General features: G+C 54.5%; 2 protein-coding genes across 2 annotated transcripts; both read left to right on the top strand.

The window, feature by feature from the left end:
* Positions 1-1188: 1188 nt before the first annotated feature.
* Positions 1189-2861, top strand: P2RY13 (purinergic receptor P2Y13). The gene is made up of 2 exons (XM_059479552.1): positions 1189-1238; positions 1817-2861. The coding sequence occupies exons 1-2, from the start codon at positions 1189-1191 to the stop codon at positions 2859-2861; spliced, it is 1095 nt and encodes a 364-aa protein (XP_059335535.1).
* Positions 2862-9133: 6272 nt separating this feature from the next.
* On the top strand, positions 9134-20455 carry GPR87 (G protein-coupled receptor 87). The gene is made up of 3 exons (XM_059479413.1): positions 9134-9349; positions 18428-18560; positions 19360-20455. The coding sequence occupies exons 2-3, from the start codon at positions 18527-18529 to the stop codon at positions 20379-20381; spliced, it is 1056 nt and encodes a 351-aa protein (XP_059335396.1). The 5' UTR covers positions 9134-9349; positions 18428-18526; the 3' UTR covers positions 20382-20455.
* The last annotated feature ends 1717 nt before the right edge of the window (positions 20456-22172 follow it).

The following is a 22172-nucleotide window of genomic DNA, read 5'->3' as shown; positions in this document are numbered from 1 at the left end:
CCCAGGGAGGGCAGTGCCACGAGCCCCACTCCCACCCAGAGCTCATTCTGCACACATTTTGCACCTACACGTGCAGAGAGAGTGGCAATTAGGCAGGAGCTGCTTTCCCTGGCCAGGTGAGCCTGTCCAGACACCAGGTGTGCACAGGTACCTGCTGACAGCTGGGGACAGCATCAGGAGCTCAAAACATGGAAGGCACTGCCTTGGACAGCAGTGCTGGGGCACTGCAGTGGACTGTGATGGTCACCAGTGGGGACCAGAGGGCAGGGACAGCCGGGACACACCACGCTGGTGGCAGTGCTGAGCGTGACTGAAGCCCAGCCTGCTCTCAGCAGCCATTACCACTGACACCAGCACCTACATTAGCCAAAATGCCCCAGGTGCTGATGCACAAACCCCTGACACTGCTGCAGCCCAAGCTCCTTTGGAGCAATCCCCAGGAATGGCCTGAGCAGGAGCACTGCCCACAGCGAGCCCTGGGCCAGGGCTGTCCCAGCAGCAGGCAGCAATGGGCTCACACAGACAGCTCTGCTCTCACAGAAATGCACCCAGTTGCAGCCCAAACCCAACACACACCAGCAACCCACGCAGCAGTACCGGCCCCGGCAGAAGGGGCTGCGAGCTGCACAAAGGGGCAATCCCTGCCTGCGTGGGCTGAACCCCAGGAATCCCTCGGGAGAGGCAGAGCCAGCCCAGGCCCTGTGTCAGGGACACCAGGGGCAGGAGAGGGGGCAGGCCCTGGCACCACTGTCAGGAGGCTCTGAGCAGACTCTTGTAATGCTTTGGCAATGACTGGTGCCATCCAGAATACGGAATTCACACACAAACAACACCCGGGAGCTACGTTGGAGGGTTATCCTGGAAAGCTGTCAGGAAAGACTCTGTGTTTGCTCATCCTCCCAGCCCAGGTGCAGCAGGTCTGTCTGCCCCATGCACACACAAACCCAGAAATGTGCCTGTCCTGAGAGGCAGGCTCAGCTTTCCTATCCCAGCTCAGGAGCAGATGGTGTGCTTTCTCACACAGAGCAAAGGGAAGAGACAGAAGCAATAGCAATGTGACCAACTCAGGCGGCACTGAAATGAGGAAGGAAACCACACACCAGCAGAAAAACGTCTCATCTTTCTACACATTTCCCCACTCCCAACACTTTGCTCGAGGCTTCTGCTGGCAGAGGAGCAGCGGATGAGATGGGGACAGCCACAGAGGGCCCTGTGACAGCTGCTGCAGGCTTGCCCAGGTACTCGGAGTGTTCGGGGTGTGGGGGGTGCTCAGGGCGGGGAGCCACCTGTGTGCAGCTGGCATTGGAAATGCTATCTGAAGCTGTGCTGATAAGGGAAAGAGTGGGTGCTTGGAAAGAATTACCAGAAGTCACATACCCAGGAGTGGCTGGCTTTTGGACCACAGCTCCAACATTTCTATTTCTATGTTATATTCAACACTAAAATATTTCTATTTTAGTGTTGAATGTTAGAGATATTCAGAATATCTCTAACATTTCTATTCAGCACTAAAATACATTTCCATGGAAAAGCCAGCAGTGCTCCAGGCAGTCTGCTCTTATACCCTGCTGACATTACCCTAGGCCTCCAAAATAAGTGTGAACCCTTTTAACTCTTCAGTGGATGCTAGCCTGCAAACAATTTAAATTTCAGCAAAGATTTAGATTTTCCATGAACCAGAAGAGAAATTGGCTGGGCTGTTTAAGCCACACTCGGGTTTGGTGTTTACTCATGCAAACCTGCTGCCACGGTAAGGAACGTGTAATACTACTACAGAAGGGTGTGTTTTGTGTTCTCTCCCTCCTTCTCCCCCAAGTCTGTTCCCAACCATGGGAGGCTCTGCAAACACGAGCTCTGTGGGTAACACCAGTGGAGCTCCCTCCTCTGCACCGTGCCAGCGTGACACCACCGTCACCCACCTGCTCTTCCCCGTGCTCTACACCCTCATCTTCCTCCTGGGGCTCCTGCTGAACAGCCTGGCCTGCTGGGCCTTCTTCCACATCCCAAGCACATCAACCTTCATCATCTACTTGAAAAACATCTTGGTTTCTGATTTCATCATGACGCTGATGCTGCCCCTGAAGATCCTGACAGACTCCGGCCTGGCGCCGTGGCAGCTCAAGGCCTTTGTCTGCCGCTTCTCAGCCGTGATATTCTATGACACCATGTACATCAGCATCGTGCTGCTGGGGCTCATTGCTTTCGACAGATTTCTCAAGATTGTGAGACCTTTTGGGAAGTTCTGGGTGCAAAACCTGACCTCAGCAAAGATCCTGGCGTCTCTGGTCTGGCTCTTCTTCCTCGTCCTGTCCCTGCCCAACATGGTCCTGTCCAACAAGGCAGCGACGCCGCAGTCCGTGAGGAAGTGTGCCTCCTTGAAGAGCCACCTCGGGCTGAAATGGCACGAGGCTGTCAACTACGTCTGTCAGTTCATCTTCTGGACTGTCCTCATCCTCATGCTGCTATTTTATATAGTCATTGCCAGAAAGGTATATGAGTCCTATGTAAAAACACAGAAGAAAGGCAACAGAAGCGAAAAGCGGATCAAGGGGAAAGTATTCATCATTTTTACCGTGTTCTTCCTGTGCTTTGCCCCCTTCCACTTCAGCAGGGTGCCCTACACCGTGAGCCAGACGAGTGCCCACATGGAGTGCCGGCTGCAGAACCAGCTGTTCGTGGCCAAGGAGAGCACGCTGTGGCTGGCAGCCACCAACGTCTGCATGGACCCCCTCATCTACCTGCTCCTCTGCAAGCCCTTCCTGCAGAAGGTCTTCTACAGGAGGGTGAGGGCTCTGCAGGGAGCAGCCCAGGCAAACCCAAAAACAGAGCTGGACACACAAGCATCTCCCACTGAGTCCTGATTCTGCAGCTGCACACTCTGCTCTGCATCCGCATAGAGAACTTGAAAAACAGTTTGGTTTACTTCTGCTGAAGAGCACAAAAGGGTGTTTGCCAAGCAATACTAACAGTCAATAAATGCAGCAAAATGGATTTTTTAAGTACACTCACTGCATAGCCTTAATGGCCAAAAGGCTCTTGCTCAAACTGCCTAAGACAATCCACAGGTTAATTCTCTCTCCTTTAAACTAAACCAACTCACTTGCTAACACCTGAGCAGCTTACTGACTCTGGCTGCTCTGAAGGGCAATCCAGCTTTATTTGGGAGTGAACCCCAGAGCTGGTGACCATGTATGTCAGTAATTCCTACCCTGAGCGTCAGCTTGGCTGCACACCAAGAGCAGGCAAGGGGAGGAACAGAGGCAAGGACTCGGTCCCTTCCCAGCCCTCCTCGCCTCTCTCACACATGTAATTACTTTGCTGCCACCCACAATGTTTCACCACCCTTCCTTCTGCTCCCAGCAGCAGCACCTGGTGGAGGGCAGTGCCCCTGTTCAGTACCCCAATTTCCCAGGGCAGTGCTGGCAGTGCCCCAGTTCAGCACCCCTGTTCAGTACCCCAATTTCCCAGGGCAGTGCTGGCAGTGCCCCGGTTCAGTACCCCAGTTCAGCACCCCATTTTCCCAGGACATGCTCCTGCCCAGGCGAGCAGAGCAGCCAGGGCTGCATCCCCACCCTGAGCCATGTGGGGCTCGGCCCCACGCTGCCCTCACCATTAAGGAACACCCAGAGATGCCCCCTTGGTGGCACCTTCACCCTTCCAGTCCCAGGCCAGGCCAGGAGCAGGGGCAGGGGGCCCCGAGAGCCTCCCCATCCAGAGACTCCCCTCCACCCAGCTCACCAGACCACTCACAGGGCTCTCCCTGCCTATCCCACGGGGACTCTGCCTGCACAGAAACTGACCCCAGATTCTGGAATTTATCTCACTAGTTCAAGACTGCAGTGTCCCTCATCCCAAACCACCCCTTCCCCTCCAGCTCTCCTGCCAGCTTTACTCTGTCTCACACGTGCCAGACACTTTGATCACCACCAGACTGCTATTTTTAGAATTTCATTGTTCACAGCAGCCCAATCCAACCCAGCAGGTTGCTCCATACAGCTTGATTTTCTCAAAGCTGCTCTAGATTGCTGTGCATTAATTATCTCTGCCCCTGGGGTTCCCCAGCCTGTGCCACACAGGGAGATGGATGTCTTATTTAGCAACTTATACCCACTACATCTCCTCCACCAGGCATGTTACACACCTTCTGCAGCTGGAACACCCTTCCTAACTGGAAACTGAACTATCTCCACTCAGCTTTCAATTGGTTCTGAATCTGCCTATAAATCAGTGTTATCTCAGCCATTGTCTACCTCTTACATTAAATGCTGCGGCATTAAAGGCTCTCCCCACACACACATGCACTGTTATCAGGATTAACTTTGCTCCTTTAGGAAAAGTAAATATAATACATTCTCAGCTGCTGAAGTAGCCAGCCCTTCAGTAACTTGTTGGAGGAGCATACAGGAGGCTGGAACTGCTCCTCCCAACCTGCTGACACAGCCTGACAGTAACAGAGGGCCCTGAGCCAGACACTGGCAGAGGAGGGTCTGTGCACTGGCCTTCCCCAAAGCACAGCTCACACAGAGCTCCAGGGACTGCCAGCACATCCAGCTCTGGACCGGCAGAGCAGGCGGGCACTGAGGAACTAAGAAGATGAAAACCAGAAATTTCTTGTACTTTGTGATTTCTGCTCGTGACCGAGGCTCATCCAACGCTGTGCACACACAGTGGCAGCTCACACAGCTGAGAGCCCGTGTTAGGGTGGGTGTAACCACAAAATGGGATGAGTTGGTCCTTAAATAAAGGGTGTGACAAAGGTTTCTGAGCAGTCTTAATCATCTGTTTTTCAGCTGTTACTTCTTAGGTAGGTAAAAGGAAGCCAAAGCTACCAAACTCTGTGGCAAAGGAGTAAAGGTGACTGTGAGGACAGAACACCTGGTTGGTGCACCTAGGGGAAAAGTCCCTAAATACTAGCACTTGGGATTTTGCACATTTTTTCTACAAAGTTTTAGATCACTGCCTCCAGATGGAATAAAAACCACAGCAGTTAAAATGGCTCAAAATTTAGCTCTCTGTTTTTTAAGGCTCAAACAAACACCCCAAGGAGAACTTTGCTTTGCACGTGATCAACCAGAGCCGTGTTTGGAGAGCAGCTCTGCCCTGGCAGGAAGCCCAGAGCAGCTGCCATGGGCTCCCCACATTCCTGCAGGGCTGCCCAGGGATTTGTGGAATGCTGCAAAGTTTACCAGCATATTCAATACAGCCATCACCATTTTCCCAAACCTGGTTTCTGTCCCAGCCCACCTGGGAACGTGCTGGTGCTGCCTTGAGCAAACCCCTCGCTGTTCCCTGACAGAGCAGATGGACAGGACAGCAAACACCAGCACCATTCCATCTGTGCTGGACAGGACAGCAAACAGCAGCACCATTCCATCCCATGGACAGGACAGCAAACACCAGCACCATCCCATCCCATCCCATGGACAGGACAGCAAACAGCAGCACCATTACATCCCACAGACAGGACAGCAAACACCAGCACCATTCCCATCCCACAGACAGGACAGCAAACACCAGCACCATTCCATCCCATCCCATGGACAGGACAGCAAACACCAGCACCATTCCATCCCATGGACAGGATAGCAAACACCAGCACCATTACATCCCACAGACAGGACAGCAAACACCAGCACCATTCCATCCCATGGACAGGACAGCAAACACCAGCACCATTCCATCCCATGGACAGGACAGCAAACACCAGCACCATTCCATCCCATCCCATGGACAGGACAGCAAACACCAGCACCATCCCATCCCATCCCATCCCATGGACAGGACAGCAAACAGCAGCACCATCCCATCCCATGGACAGGACAGCAAACAGCAGCACCATTACACCATTCCCATCCCACCTATGCTCACTCCAGCCCATCACATCCCAGGCAGCAGCAGGGCTCTCCCTTCCCACAGACAAATATTCCCTTGCATGGTTTGTCCTCACTCCAGACAACCTAGAAACTGAAAACTGGCACAAGGCTTTGAACCCTTTTGCAGAAATGACCCTTGTCACAGGCTCCCATGGGCCAGCTCCACACAGAAAGTACTGACACTCGTCCTAAGCACCTCTGCAGGTCACTGGGTTCCTGGAAAGGGAACTACAGGGCACTCAGCAGGTGAGTTTAGTAGGAAATCACTCACTTGTGTACATAGAGGCTTATACAAATTTTTCATTTTCCTCATGTTTCAGAAAAAGGAAGTATTTTATACCCTCACATGCAGCCTCCTGCCTCACGTCAGAGGGACAGCATGGTAATTCCTGGGTACCCAGAGACAAACTGCTCTTCAGAGACATCCTGACCCTTGGCACAGCTACACACATCGCTCCACAGCTACACACATCCCTCCAGACACATCCTGACCCTTGGCACAGCTACCCACATCCCTCCATCCAGGCTCCCCAGCTCTGAGTACTCCGAGCCGTGCTTCAATTAATTAGAAATGCAAACCAATGATTTGCATCCTGAAGCAGAGCTGGGCAGACAGGTCCAGCAGCCACGGTCTGACCCACATGATGGCACATGCACAGAGCCAGCAGGGCACAGGGGGGGACTGGGGGCACCAGGACAGAGCTGAGCCCGCAGGCAGCACCAGCCAGACAAGGCCTGCAGCTCCAGGCTCCCTGTCAGCACACAGCGAGGAGCTCACGGGGAAAAGAACTGAGCTTTGAAAGTCAGCTCTTGGTCAGAGACTTTCCTCCTTCCTTCCCTGTGAGTGAAGGCAGCACACAGTGACTGGAGTAACCCACACCAGGAAAGGGGAAACGCCAGCTCTTCCAGGACTCTTCCCCTGACAAAAGCACCTCCACCTGCACATCTGCAGCTCCAACGCTGCAGAATCCTCCCCGTGGTGCAAGCTCTGGTCTGTCTGACACTTTTCTGCTTAAAAAGCAGAAACAGCCAGTCCTGTGCATTACCCAGGTGATGAATCTGCTGTAGCACAACCTTGCAGTTCACATTGCTAAATATGGCAGTGAAGACGTTTTAGAATGAGGTAACACAGTAATTGTTGTAATAACGTTGTTCGGGTTCTTATGAAATTTGAGAGTTGCTCTCTAATCATCAAAACACAAAAAGGGACATCCAGCCTGTAAATAACGTGAACAATAGTTAAGTTACAGGTTACCTTCAGCTGTTCTTTGCATCAGACCTTCTCACTCCTCCTGCGCTGTTTCAGGGCAGGCTCCCCCATTCCAGGGTTTCGTGTGTCAGCTCGTCCTGGCCTGCTCAGCCTGGCAGCTGCACGTCTGCATGCCGCCTGCCCGGGGATGCCAGGGCACCGGCTGCCAGCCCATCACGTCCTTCTGTACGCCAAAATACAGAGATTTTAAAGAAAAGTTAATGTGCCTTCGCACCATATCCAAAAACTAAAATTAAAACCCCATTCCAGTGCAGATTTTATTTATTATTTGAGTGTTACTAACACACCAATTTTGGTGTGTAAACTCCACTGCCAAAGTGCCAACCCCTGAACACCTGGGTCTCTGTAAGCAATTAAATCACGTTTTTTAAGCATTTCAGTTTTCACTATAAATTTCTTCCCTCTTTCCCCATGGCACATCCTGCTGCACTGGTTCTCAGACCCCAGCCTGGGAGACCACCAGCACTGGCAGCGATGAAAAGCAGCAGCACAAATGCAGGCAACACATGTTGTTGTGCCATGCTGGACTGCAGGAGTGGCTGCATTCCCTGAGCCCAGCTGTGCCCACAGAGTCCAGCTGTGCCCAGCTGTGCCCCCGGGCAGGGATGCAGGAGCTGTGCCCCACACAGCGCCGGCTCTGGAGCTCAGTGCCTCGTGCAGGGCGTCGTTCCAGGGGGTACAAACCCCTCCAGACCCCCTGAGCTTTGTTCCCCCACGCCAGCAGGCGCTGCCAAAGCCCAGAGCACAAGGGACGGCTGAAGGAAGGCAAGGGGAGCACACACTGTCCTGCACAGTCAAAGCAAGGCAAAGGCTTCATCAGGTCTCCTCTCCCTCGCTGCAGGGAAAGCCTCCTCCACCCTCAGGGGTGCCTGAGCAGGACCATCCCCTTGCAGGGCATGCAGCTCCCGGGGAGAGCGCGGCAGCCTGCAATAACAGAGCTGAAAGCACAGCAGATGAGCCCGTGTTCCTGCAGCCTCATCTGCATGGCCTGCTTTGCCTTGCAAAGCTGGGCTTCAAAGGCGAGCTGTGCCAGCAGTCTGAGTGATCAGGGACTGTGCCTGACCCGAGGGAGAGGTCCCGGGGCAAGAGGAGATTCTGGAGTCTGCCCACGAGCAGCAGAGTGGGATTCAGCACAGGGATGCCCAGCAGAAGCTGCTCAGCCCTGTGGGGCAGCAGGTGGGTCCTGCTCCGGCTCAGCCCCTCGCAGGCTCCTGTGCACAGGGGCAATAGGGGCTCGGCCCCTCAGGTATTTGAGAAAAAAATTGAACATGTCTATGGAAAAGGCCAGGCAGAACAGACAGAAAATGGCCTTGGCAGCCACTGCTCTCAGAGCACTGGGGATTATTCTTTCTTTTCTCCCAAATTTTTAATGAAAGAAATGGGAATTTGCTTTCTTTTACAGAAGGCAGCAGATATGGAAAATTACCCACTTCATCCTCCACTGACATGAAGCAGAACTTTGTCCCAATAGAGCAGTCCCAGTATAATATGTCCCAATTTTACCCCATGATTGTTTCAGGGCTCTAGAGGCACTAAATAGTCTGATTGTAAACATGTGTACCGGCAGGACCACGGAGGGCAGGGCTGTGAGAGGCACAGTCAGTCCTAAGGAGCACCACGGCAGGAAAGAGGGCATTTCAGCTGCAACACTCAGTGACAGACCCGGAGCTCCATTTTCATCCTGCACGTTATTTAGGAGGAAGGATCGGTTCAAAGCACAACACTAAAGGCAATATAAATACAATCAAATTAATAATTGACAAGATAAGCTCGATCAGTAGATATTTCCATGTGTCCAGCACCAGATTTGCAGGCTGGCAGCGAGTGCAGAGGCAGCAGCACCTGCGGGCTCCGCAGCCTCCCCAGCACGCTCCCCCTCCCAGGTGAATCACTGTCTGCGTCCCGGCTGCGCTGGAGCCAGGAAGTGAGCGGGAGCTTCCCTAGCCTGGCATGTGAGTCATTCCCAGGAATGAGAGAGCCAGTTGCTCCACTTGCTCCTGGCCAGGGGAATTTTGACTCTCTGAGCAGGTATCCCCCCCAAAAAAGCCATCGGAAGCCCAAAAATCCTGCTGGCAGCCATGGTCGGTTCGGCTGCCCTCTCCCAGGAATTTCTCTCCTGCCCAGTGTAGCTCCAGGATGGGTTCTGCAGGAGTCTGAGGCGCCTCTGGGATGCAGCTCCGAGAGCGGAAGGCGACGATGGTGACAGGTAAGCGAGCTCTGATCATCCGAAAAGCATTCAATAAGTTGTTCAGTGAATCTGCTAGCACTTTCTCACCCTTGGCTGGAAAAACAGGAATTCAGATATAGTGCTGAAAGACAGACTTGGAACCATAAACTGAATGCTGGATCAATTCGAAGCCTGAAACATTCTCAAAATAGCGTGCCTTTACCAACCTTTACCAACTCGTACATGGTATTCATGGTGGCAAAAAAGTTCGGTTTCTACTGAACCTTCCTTCTCAGATACGACTCAAAGTGCAGGTGGGTCCATTGTTTCAGTAACTCGCTTCCTGACAGAACTTAACTCATATGAAATTAAATTCAGCAAATACAGTATCTGAATTTGCTTTAAAAGGGTTTTTCTGTATTCCCTTTCACCTCTTTCAGTACAGGAAAGCAAACTTGAGCTCTCTCTCTATATGAGGAGAATAAATGTTCTCTTCCTTCGTACTTCATTCAAGTCATGTTAAAACTTGTCAGGTTCACTGGAAAAACCACATAGCTCTGAATGAGCAGACTGATCTGATGAGTCTCGCGGCTTGGGAAATATCTGAGGTGCTTGCAAAAACCTCTGTCTTTTATGGAGATCTCATATTGGGAAGGTTGTTGTCGGTTACGGAGCGCTGGGAGAGCAGCGCGATTCGAGGGTTTGTTAAAAATCACTTCTTTGTGCACTCTGGGGCCTGCAGCCCCTCCTGAGTGCTGCATCTGGAAACTGGCAGCACTTCACACTTCTTTCCATCTTTGCAAAGAATTCTGCAACCCTCTTTAGAAAGGGAACCCAGGAAGCCCAGGCAGCCTTTGGCTGGTGTCGCTGATTCACTCGCAGGCGCTGGCCCTGAGCACGGCGCCACCAGCACTTTTCTGGTTGGGGGAAGCTTGCCCTGCTCTGTCCTGGTGGGCCAGCAGCCGCGGGGCTCCGGCAGGGCCTCTCCTGGCTCCCCATCCATGGGAGGAGGGACGGCAGCGCCGGGGACAGCCCCGACACAGGGACCGAGCAGGGGAACCGGGGCTGGAGGGTGTGCGGGCATGTCCCGCACGGACACCGTGTGTGTGCACCGGGCTGGGGGAGAAAAACAGCAATTTGGGCAGCAGCAGCAGCGAGCCCTCCTCCTCCTGCTCCTGGTCAGCTGCTCGGGGCTGTCCCAGCTCAGCCCCGTGTCCCAGCCCCGGGGCAGGGAGGGAGCTCGGAGCCCAGAGAGCCCGGCCCGGCACACAGCCCGGCCCGGCCCCGCACACACAGCCCGGCCCCGCACACACAGCCCGGCCCGGCCCCGCACACACAGCCCGGCCCCGCACACACAGCCCGGCCCCGCACACACAGCCCGGCCCGGCCCGGCACACACAGCCCGGCCCCGCACACACAGCCCGGCCCGGCACACACGGCCCGGCCCGGCACACACAGCCCGGCTCCGCACACACAGCCCGGCACACACGGCCCGGCCCGGCACACACAGCCCGGCCCCGCACACAGCCCGGCCCCGCACACACAGCCCGGCCCCGCACACAGCCCGGCCCCGCACACACAGCCCGGCCCGGCCCGGCACACACAGCCCGGCCCCGCACACACAGCCCGGCCCGGCACACACAGCCCGGCCCCGCACACACAGCCCGGCCCCGCACACACAGCCCGGCCCGGCCCGGCACACACAGCCCGGCCCGGCACACACAGCCCGGCCCCGCACACACAGCCCGGCCCGGCACACACAGCCCGGCCCCGCACACACAGCCCGGCCCGGCCCGGCACACACAGCCCGGCCCGGCACACACAGCCCGGCCCCGCACACACAGCCCGGCCCGGCACACACAGCCCGGCCCGGCACACACAGCCCGGCCCCGCACACACAGCCCGGCCCGGCACACACAGCCCGGCCCGGCACACACAGCCCGGCCCCGCACACACGGCCCGGCCCGGCACACACAGCCCGGCCCCGCACACACAGCCCGGCCCGGCACACACAGCCCGGCCCGGCACACACAGCCCGGCCCGGCACACACAGCCCGGCCCCGCACACACAGCCCGGCACACACAGCCCGGCCCGGCACACACAGCCCGGCCCCGCACACACAGCCCGGCCCCGCACACACAGCCCGGCCCCGCACACACAGCCCGGCACACACAGCCCGGCCCGGCACACACAGCCCGGCCCCGCACACACAGCCCGGCCCCGCACACACAGCCCGGCACACACAGCCCGGCCCGGCACACACAGCCCGGCCCCGCACACACAGCCCCGTGCCGGGCTCCAGAACCCGACCCCGGGCACTCCCCTGGCTCCACACACCCTGGGGACACCCAGGGGCAGCACGGCCAAACGGGACGGGAGCCCCGGGACAGGGCAGCGGGGCTCCATCCCGACAGCTCCACACCACAGCGGCACTGCAGAGACCACAGGCTCCTTCCCAGCCCCCGGCACAGAGCCCTGGAGTGGTCAGGACAGGAACCAGGCACTGGGAATGCTCCTTCTCCTCACCTGGTGAGCAGTCCCTTGCTCACCTTCCCAAAGCAAATCTCCAGAAGAGCCTCCTCTTTGGTCCAGTGAGCACCAGCAGAAGCCAGGCAAGCCCCCTGTGCCCCAACTACAGCACTGAACCTGAACTGTGCAGTCTTATCAACAGAGTGGGGCTGGTGGAAACACACCCAACACACCCTGAGCTCCAGACCCTCGGCACACCCGTATCAGCTCCACGGGAGCCCAGGCTGCAGCAGACACCAACCCAGGGCTGCCAGGAGAACTCCAGAGAAAGGAGGCAAGATCCATCCATACATTTCAACATTAATCCCTTCCAACAGAAAAAAATACCGCAGCACCTTAAATGAACTCAAACATTGCACTGTCAACCATCAGAAACTGGGTTTCCACTCCTGACCAGCAATGAACCTCACACAGGGTGCTGCCGCAACCACTGCTTCTGGCTCTTGCTCAAGGCAATGTCAGTGGCATCTAAGGGACAGCAGATGCTGAGCAGCACAAACTGCACTGGGACCAGCCTGTGTCACCCTCCCTGCAGCAGCAGGCACTGCTCGGTGCCAGGAGCCAGAGCTGGGGGGCAGGAGGGGCAGCAGCTCCCACAGCTGTGCCCAATGCCGTGCCCAGAGCCAGCAGAACTCCCCAGAAATAACGGCCTTGCACCAGGCTGGACTTCTCCCTGAAATCCCCGTGTCCTTTCCTTCCTCTTTCAGGCAGTGGTGCTGCTGTGAGTAGCAAACAGCATGGTGTGGCAGCAGGATGGACTGGAGCACAGAGAAACAGGCACACGTGGATTTCTTGGTGCTCCTGTGATGTGAATTAGGACTGCATACAAAAAAATCAATAGAAATTGCTTCAGCACAAAGAAAAATGCCTGAAAGTTAGACTGGAGTTACTGAAAGGCTTAAATGGCAGTGGCTATGTGCACATACCAATAATTATTTTTGTTTCCCAAGATATTTTCTCACAGTGGTCCCTGAGGGATGTGATAGAGGCACAACAGACACAGGTCCAACAGATGAAGGTGCAGTGCTACCAATCACACACTGCATTTCTGTGTTTGTGCCCCAGACATCTTGATTCTTTTAAAGTGTCATTTTGAAATTTTTACTTAACGTTTTTTGCTGTGCAGTGAAATAAGCAAACCTAAAAGCGGATCTTTTCAGTAAAAACCTCTGACTCAAGCCTGACCATCTCAACCGTGGCCTTTGCTGGTGGGCAGCAGAGTGTGGCAGCCACAGCTCTCCCATGGCAGCTGTGGCACCAGTGACAGGGACAGGTACCAGTGACAGGGCACAGGCACATGCCACCCGTGCCATGGCACTGCCAGCGTGGCACCACGCTCTGCAGCAGTGCCAGGGCCCCCTGCTCACCTGCACAGGGGCTCTGGGCCCTGCCCTGCCCGTGGTCGCGCACGGGGCTGCAGCTCAGGGGTGAATCCTGGGTGGGGGCCAAGGAAAGCCTCTGTGCAGGGCCCAGGCTGCTCCCACAACCAACAGCAGCATCTTCTGCAAAGGAGCAAAGGAAACATTCCAGAGCTCCTTTCCTCCTTGCTAATTAGAGGCTGCCTTATGAGAAAACATTCATTATCCCAGCTCTGCCAGCCACTGTGTTGAGCTCTCTTTTTTTCTATCCCCTCCAAAAATCAGCCAGCAATTGCAACCCAGCTTCTCCTGCAGCGAGAACAGCTGCTCTCCTGCTGCCCAGGTGATGCCAGCTCTGTGGGCAGAGCGCTCAGCCTCATGCAAAAGCCACTGCAGTCCTCAGGAGCAGGGCAGCTGTACCTTGCCATGACCCTCAGAGGTGACACAGCCAGGTTGGGCACAGCCAGGGCCTGACACAGCCACCCTGGGCACAGCTGGGCATGGGCACAGCCAGCCCTTGGCACAGCTGGGCATGGGCACGGCCACCCCGGGCACAGCCACCCGTGGCAGTCTCAGCTGTCCCAGAGGAGCACTGAGCCTCGCTGTCACTTGGTGCCAGTGCGGGGGCTCTGCAGGGCACAGGTGACACTGGCACGGCAGGGATGGGGACCCTGGTCCCTTGGGCACGGCAGGGATGGGGACCCACACCGCTCCCTGCCAGCAGCGTGTCCCAGCACAGAGCCAAGGAGGGCTGCTCCCGTGGGCATCCCCACCTGGATGCCAGCTCACGGCCGGGCAGGGGTGCCCCCTGGCCACTGCCCTTCCTGTCCCTCCCGAGGACAGACGGACAGGGCAGGGCCCGGGTCCCAGAGAGCAGCCAAAGGCAGAGGGAAGCCGGCTGCACAGCAGCTTCCCAGGGCAGGATGCTGCTCTGAGACATGCGGGAGCAGAGCTGGGGGAAGCCCGAGGAGGAACCTGAAACACAGAAGGGGTGCTGTGCCAGATGCTGGAGCAGCTTTCCGAGCAGATGCAGGTTCCTATTTCTGGCTAGGACTAAGGAGAGGGGCAGCACGAGCCACAGCTGGGACAGTTGTACAGGCATGGGGGCACGGGGGGCACGGGGGGCACGGGGGGCACTGCTCTCACCCTCTCCCAGCCAAGGAAGGGACCCTGCTGGCTCTGACACCCCACGCTCAGTACCGGGGCTGCTCGGGGCCCCAGCACTGCTCAGAGCACGGGGGACCCCAGGAGCTCCCACCCCACCCTGCAGGGCCAGCACCAGGAGGTTCTGGCTACAAAACACCAGAACCATCAGAGTGTACTGCAAAAACACCAGAACCGTCAGTGTGCTACAAAACACCAGAAAGAACCATCAGAGTGTGCTACAAAACACCAGAACCGTCAGAGTGTACTGCAAAAACACCAGAACCATCAGAGAGTGCTACAAAACACCAGAACGAACCATCAGAGAGTGCTACAAAACACCATAAAGAACCATCAGAGTGTGCTACAAAACACCAGAAAGAACCATCAGAGTGTGCTACAAAACACCAGAAAGAACCATCAGAGTGTGCTACAAAAACACCAGAACCTCAGAGTGTGCACAGCCCAGCAAAGAGGGCAACTCACCGAGGCAGGCAGCGACTCAAACAGGAATTTCAGGTTATTCCACTGTGCATTACCAGCACATTAACGTGCTCCTCCACCAAAAGGGAGCTGGACCATTTTTGAGAGAAGCCTCCCAGGAAGGGAAAGGCGGCTGTGCCATGGCAGCTGGGACTGGGCTTGCAGGGAGCAGGAGACAGCACTCAGACAAAGAAAGGGATGCAGGCAGGGCAAACAGAGCATGGAGGCTTGCTCAGGGACAGGGACAGGGACATGGGACAGGTGTGGGTGACACAGAGAGCAGAGGCACAGGCTCAGGCCTGCCTGCAGCAGCTCCATGCACACAAGCTCTTGCCCTGCACCAGTGCTTTCCCCCTGCATCTTTACAAACAACTCTGTGATGTGGTTCTGATGGGCAAAGGAAAGAAGGCTTTGCAGCAGCCTAGGGCAGGTTTAATATCTGCCCCACATGTCTATTGCTGCACCAACCCTGTCATTTACCCATCCTTACGGTGATGGGTGCAGCAGGAGGCAAGGAGGCAGACACCAACAAGTTATGGGTCCAAATAAAAAACATTGCTTGAGACTCTGCAGCCCCATGACCTAGAACAGCTGGTCTAGAACACAAAGAGAGTTTTCTAACTCTAAAAAGTTCTAAATAAGATGAAAAAAGATTAGATTTGAGGATGTACAATTTCTTTAAACAGGAAGGTAACTTAAAGCCTTAGTCACCAGAAGAACTCTGCAGTCATTCCCTATCCACCCGACACTGAAGGCTGCCATTCAGCCTATTATTTCATTTCTTCTCTGAGGTTACATCAGTCATGCACATAAACCAGTCTGTCCGCATCAGCAGCAAGAGATTATCTCATCAACCACGGACAAAGCACAGAAGCTACAAGAAGTAAAATGTATTCTGCTTTACAAAGCTGCTGGATAAAGCAGCAGCTTCTAGTGCATCTTCAAAGCCTTCCAAGCAGAATACATTTGTATAGCAGACTGAGACAGCTGCTTAGGATAAAATTGGTGAGGAAAGTGTCCAGAAAACTGGACAAGGAGAGGAAAGGCAGCCCTGCTGAGCACAAAAATACTGTATTCAGACAAGTAAAAAGTCCACAACTAGAGTACACAGACAGCGAGCATCTGCAAAATACCCTAAAATACTCTTCAAAGAGAGCACAGTCTTCATCTCTTGTTGCAATAAAACACATGAAAAAGAGTGAATTCTCCATATAACAAATGTGTTCCTACTCCTGGAATCTGCAATGTAGCAGGCTTTGTTGGAAAGAATGAAGCTACAGAGGACAGCTACCCCAGCTCTACACTTGATCACTACCCCAGTGTGTAAATAATGAAGCCACACTGCTCTCAGTGCTCTGCCCACCACAGCACCCCTCAGCCTGGCAGGCTTTGATAGGGAACTCTGGAAACACCTTTGGACTGCTGAGTCTGAGCAGGACCATGGCCCTGCATCCCACCTTCCATCACACAGCAGCTCTGTGGTACAGGAGCACAGCTCTGCATCCCTTCCATCACACAGCAGCTCTGCAGCAGGAGCTCAGCTCTGCATCCCTTCTGTCACACAGCAGCTCTGCAGCAGGAGCACAGCTCTGCATCCCTTCCATCACGCAGCAGCTCTGCAGCAGGAGCACAGCTCTGCATCCCTTCCGTCACACAGCAGCTCTGTGGTACAGGACATGGCTCTGCATCCCTTCTGTCACACAGCAGCTCTGTGGTACAGGACATGGCTGTGCATCCCTTCCGTCACACAGCAGCTCTGCAGCAGGAGCATCCCACCAGCACTGCAGGAGGTGTTTGGTGTGTGGGGAGGGCAGGCAGGTGCAGGTGCAGCCTCTCTGCTCCGCCCTGCAGCCACCAGAGCAACGCTGAGCTCAGGAGTGCTGAGCACAGGGCCCAAAGCCCCCTGGCACAGCTCACACTGGGGAACAGTTTGCTGCTTTCTGTTCCCAGCCACGTTTGTTGAGATCATTTCGGGACATATCCTGACACCAAAACCATCAGGAACAAGAAGACACAGAGAGGCTTGGCCTGCACACCAGCACGCAGCTCCCAGGATGGTTCCAGGGGCCTGGACGTCCCTGGGCAGTCTGAGGGTGGTCACAGCTTCCCTGGGCAGGGACACAGGGCAGGGTCCGCCCTGGGCAGGGCTCGGCAGGGCCACGACAGGAATGGCTCTGGGGACACTGCAGAGGGACAGCAGCTGTGTGCAGCCCGGGGCACACAGAGCCAGCCCCAGCAATGCTGCTGCAGCATTCCCAGGGTCACAGCAGGGCACACAGCAGCCCCAGCCATGCTGCAGCATTCCCAGGGGTACACAGCAGCCCCAGCAATGCTGCTGCAGCATTCCCAGGGGTACACAGGGCACACAGAGCCCCAGCAATGCTGCTGCAGCATTCCCAGGGGTACACAGGGCACACAGCAGCCCCTCCTGCTCTGCTCCAACCCCAGGTACCACATCCAGCACCTCCTGCCTTCCCTGCACTGAGGGTTTCATGGAGCACCTGCCTGAAGAGCCTGAGAACAGGGAGATTTCCAGGGGCCAGGAATTATGCAGACTTAAAAGAAACCCAGAAAAGCAGGGAAATAAGCACCTTATTTACATAAGGAGTTAGATATGCATCTTTTCATAAAATCACGTACTCTTTTGATCTCTGCCTGCTGGGCAGAAAAGAGAGCTGCAAATCCTCAACAACAGCAATGGATGGACTATTACAACTACAGCAATGATGGATTACTGCTGCTCAGACACACAGAAAACAAAACACCTGCAACCCCTTTGACAGCCTCGTCACTGTCAGAGCAAACAGCGCCAGCCAAGAAGCCAGACTGGTAAAAAGGTTAAAATACCCAAGTTAAAGGTTTTTACTGATGCTTTCACGCACCATTACTTGCTTTGGTGCCACCTAGTGCCACACAATACAGTTCCTACATGGGGATGGCACCGAGAACAGTTCTGATCTGCAAAAGGGCTGCAGGAATCCCATCCTCTATTTGTTCCCATGAGAACAGTTGGGTCTTGTGGAATTGGTGAGATCTGAACCATTTGCTAGTTTTCCTAGCAAAATTTGTAAGCAAAAAATGAATCCCAGAAAAGTTACTGCATTTGCATACTGATTGAGGCAAGAACAATTTGGAGAACAGCCTTACAAACTGGTACTGGCAAAATCCCTTTTGACAATATCAAACATTGTGATGCCATATGGCATTAATGAGTTTCTGCAGGTTTCAGTGCTCCTTGTGTGCCAGTTTCTATGAAAAAGGAACAGGAACTTGTCATTTCCACCATTTCCACCCCAATTTCGGGAATACACTATGAACTTATACACAGATATCTCATAATTACTGATAAAACTTTTTTGCTTCAAGAAGTGAATGATGATTAAAAAAAAAAAAAATCTACTCACTGAAATGAGCAAGAAGAGGGCAATAATGAAGCCCTGACAGCAGAACCACTGTGCAGTGTCAGCCACCTCACCTCCCTCTCTGGGAACTCCAGAGGCAGCTCCTGTCACAGGGCTCCTCTCATGCAGGGGACATGGACAGGAGCTCCAAGGTGGGGTCTTCTACTTTCCTTTGGTTTCAATTTGGATTTTCTTTCCCCAGAACATCATCCTGGCACAGGCCCTGCTGCATCCCAGACCCACGGCTGCCAGTGGGACTCCTGAAGAGCATTTCAGCCGGAAACCTACAGCGACACAAAGGATGGGGTACAATTTGTCCTATGGAAAACTGCCAGGTAAAATAACGATGGAAATACAAGAGATTGATAAGTGTTTATTTTATTACTGTAGTTCCTACCAGCTTTTGAAAGAAATCAGTCATTGCAGCACGGCTGTGTGAGCACTGCCCAGCCTGCCCCACAGCCAGCCTGCTTGGCCTCACCAGACAAGGTCAGAGCATAAACAACATGAAACAAAACATACTGACATTTATGGCACAGTTTATAAGCTTTTCACAAACATTTACATATGAAATCTTAAAATCCCCCAGAGACTGTGACTTTTGAGTGCATTTAAGTAAACCAAGTTAAAATTCACGTTTTGATAGGCCTGAGGAGTCCCTCCAGAGCCCTGTCCCATGACAAACATCTCAGCTCACAAGTCACACTCTGTCAAGAAAGCCAAGAGCTGACAACCCGCAGCTCTGAGTTATGGCTCACCCGGCAGCCTCAGACTGCCAGAGAGGGCAGCTCCAAACTGGCCAAGTCTGTAAAGCAGCAGAGAGCTTTACCATTGTTTCCTTGCTTGGTCCCATCTGTAAAACACCATAAAGCTTTACCATTGTTTTCTTGCTTGGTCCTGTCTGTAAAGCACCATGCAGATTTACCTGTTGTTCCCCTCATTTGTCCCCACCTTAAAAGCACCATGAAGCTTTACCTGTAGTTTCCCTCCCTTGGCCCACCCATAAAGCACCATGAAGCTTTACCTGTAGTTTCCCTCACTTGTCCCCACCCATGAAGCTTTACCATTGTCTCCCTCCCTTGTCCCCACCCCTAAAGCACCCTAAATCCTTGCCATGGTGTCCCTGTCCCGCAGACAGCCGCCCCAGCCCCGAGAACAGCAGCTGGCCCAACGGCAGCTCGGCGGCGCGGGACGAGTTCACCACCATCGTGCTGCCCGTGCTCTACCTCCTCATCTTCCTGGCCAGCCTCCTGCTCAACGGCCTGGCCGTCTGGATCTTCTTCCACATCAGGAACAAGACCAGCTTCATCTTTTACCTCAAGAACATTGTGGTGGCGGACCTGCTCATGACGCTGACGTTCCCGTTCAAGATCATCCAGGACTCGCGGCTGGGGCCGTGGCACTTCAACTCCTTCCTGTGCCGCTACAGCACGGTGCTGTTCTACGCCAACATGTACACCACCATCGTCTTCCTGGGCCTCATCAGCATCGACCGCTACCTGAAGGTGGTGAAGCCCTTTGGGGACTCGCGCATGTACAGCATCACCTTCACCAAGGTGCTGTCGGCCTGCGTCTGGGTGGTGATGGCGTTCCTGGCGCTGCCGAACCTCATCCTCACCAACGGCTACCCCACCAGGCGCAACGTGGACGACTGCCTGAAGCTGAAGTCTCCCCTGGGAGTCAAGTGGCACGCGGCCGTCATCTACATCAACACCTGCATGTTCGTGGTGGTGCTGGTGGTGCTGATAGGCTGCTACATTGCCATTTCCAGGTACATCTACAAATCCAGCAAACAGTTCATCAGCTCCTCCAGCCGGAAGAGGAAGCACAACCAGAGTATAAGGGTTGTCGTGGCTGTGTTTTTCACCTGCTTTTTGCCCTACCATTTGTGCCGAATACCCTTCACTTTCAGTCATCTGGACAAAATTTTAGATGACTCTGCACATAGAATCTTGTATTACTGTAAGGAAATGACCCTGTTCCTGTCTGCATGCAACGTCTGTCTGGATCCCATCATTTATTTTTTCATGTGCCGATCATTCTCTCGAAGGCTGTTCAGGAAATCCAACATGAGAACCAGGAGTGAGAGCATCAGGTCCCTGCAGAGCGTCAGGAGGTCGGAGGTGCGCATCTACCACGAGTACACCGACGTCTGAGGGCACCCCAGAGACTGTGCTGACCTGTGAGGGTGCTTGTATATCATGTAAATAAAACGTCTCTAAGTGTCTGACCACGGAATCTCATTGAGAGATGTGCAGACACGTTCAGCTTTTCTGTGCCAGCTCAGCAACATCCACCTCAGATTCCATCCCCGCAGGGATCAGGCTCACTCCGTGGGGTTTGAGTGGGTGGGTGGGTGGGCAGGCTGGCTGGTTAGGGTTGGTTGGTTGGTTTGGAAGTCATCACTCCATGGGGCTGGGGTGTTTTGGTGGGTGGGCAGGCTGGCTGGTTAGGGTTGGTTGGTTGGTTTGGAAGTCATCACTCCATGGGGCTGGGGTGTTTTGGTGGGTGGGCAGACTGGCTGGTTAGGGTTGGTTGGTTTGGGGCCACCATGAGGCTGCCTGGGCTCAGAAGGCAGCCCCGGGCCAGGAGGCTGCAGGCAGGATGGGCTCTCTGGCATTGAGCAGACCCACTGGCAGCAACCCTGTTCCCCAGGGTCTGCAGAAGGCAGCAGGGGAAGGGGAGGGCAGGAGGTGGCACAGGCCCCGTGGGGACCCTCGGTGTGCCCAGGGCAGGGCTCTGGTGCCACTCGGCTCTGTGCCACAGCCCCGGGGCTCCGTGTCCCTCACCCGGCACCTGCACTGAACCCTCTGCACCCTGCGATGCCCACGTGGGTCAGTCTGTCCTGGGCTCGCTGGGACTAAATCAGGTTTGTTTAGAGCAAAAACTGCTGGCACAAAACCTGACCGAGCTGGCAAAGGCAGGCTGGAGCTGTCAGGAGCCCTGAGCAGCCTGCGCTCACAGCCAGCCCGGTGCAGTGCAGCCGCACAGGCAGGAGATGGCAACAGCCCATCGGCCACTGTCTGACACTCCAACCACTTCCCTTCTCATACACACACAAAAAAACAACACACCAGAAAATCCTCAAAATGCAGCACACAAATGACAAAATTAAGCTCCGCATGAGAACATCTTTCATAAAGCTTTCCACTGAAAGAGCAGTTTCTTTCTTCTATTTTTTTTAACACTATTGGTTTAGGTTTAGATTTCGGTTTATGAATAATTAAGAAGTTGAAATGTAAGTATGATAATATTTGGATTAATGCAAGTATTATGAAACCACTTACATGATTAGGAGAGAGTATTTCTGGTAAGGAAGTCAGAATACTTTAGCTATTTATCCTACTTTAAATAAAAATATTTTAAATAGCTAAAATACCACAGATAAACCCTGTTTCTCAATCAGCTTTGTAGAAAACTGTTCGCACACAGCAGACAAGTTCTGGGACCAAATCTGCCATCTTGCACCCTGAGCAGTCCATGCACGTACAAAACCATATTAAGAGAGCCAGCTTGGGGACTGGGTTGCATAGCTTAAATTCTGACAAGCACCAGATGAAATGGAGTGATAGCATTGAGGACTGGAAGATCTGCCCACAGAACTGACGTTCCTAACCAAAGTCTGTCCCCTCAGGTCTTATATGGTTAAAGCCAATCAAGGCTGAGTGCTTCTGGTCTCCCTTTCACAAGTGTCGATCACCGAGGGTTTATGGCTTGTTAAATTGTGCCTGATGGTTGCTGTGTTAAATCCACAACGGCCTTTTCCCAGGTGGGCGGTGGGCTTCCCCCGCAAGCCCAGCAAAGCCCCAGGAGCCCCTTCAGGGGCAATGTCCCTGCTGGTCCCGAGCAGAGGGCACCAAAGGCAGCTGAGGAGGCAGAGCAGGGGCTGGGGCCGGCCCTGGCCCGGGGGGAGCTGCTGGGGCAGCTCAGGGGGGCCGCAAACACAA

Source organism: Ammospiza nelsoni, chromosome 10, assembly GCF_027579445.1.
Source record: "Ammospiza nelsoni isolate bAmmNel1 chromosome 10, bAmmNel1.pri, whole genome shotgun sequence".
NCBI classification, from domain to species: domain Eukaryota; kingdom Metazoa; phylum Chordata; class Aves; order Passeriformes; family Passerellidae; genus Ammospiza; species Ammospiza nelsoni.
The sequence above is the reverse complement of the archived record's forward strand: the minus strand, read 5'-3'. Positions and strand labels throughout refer to the sequence as shown.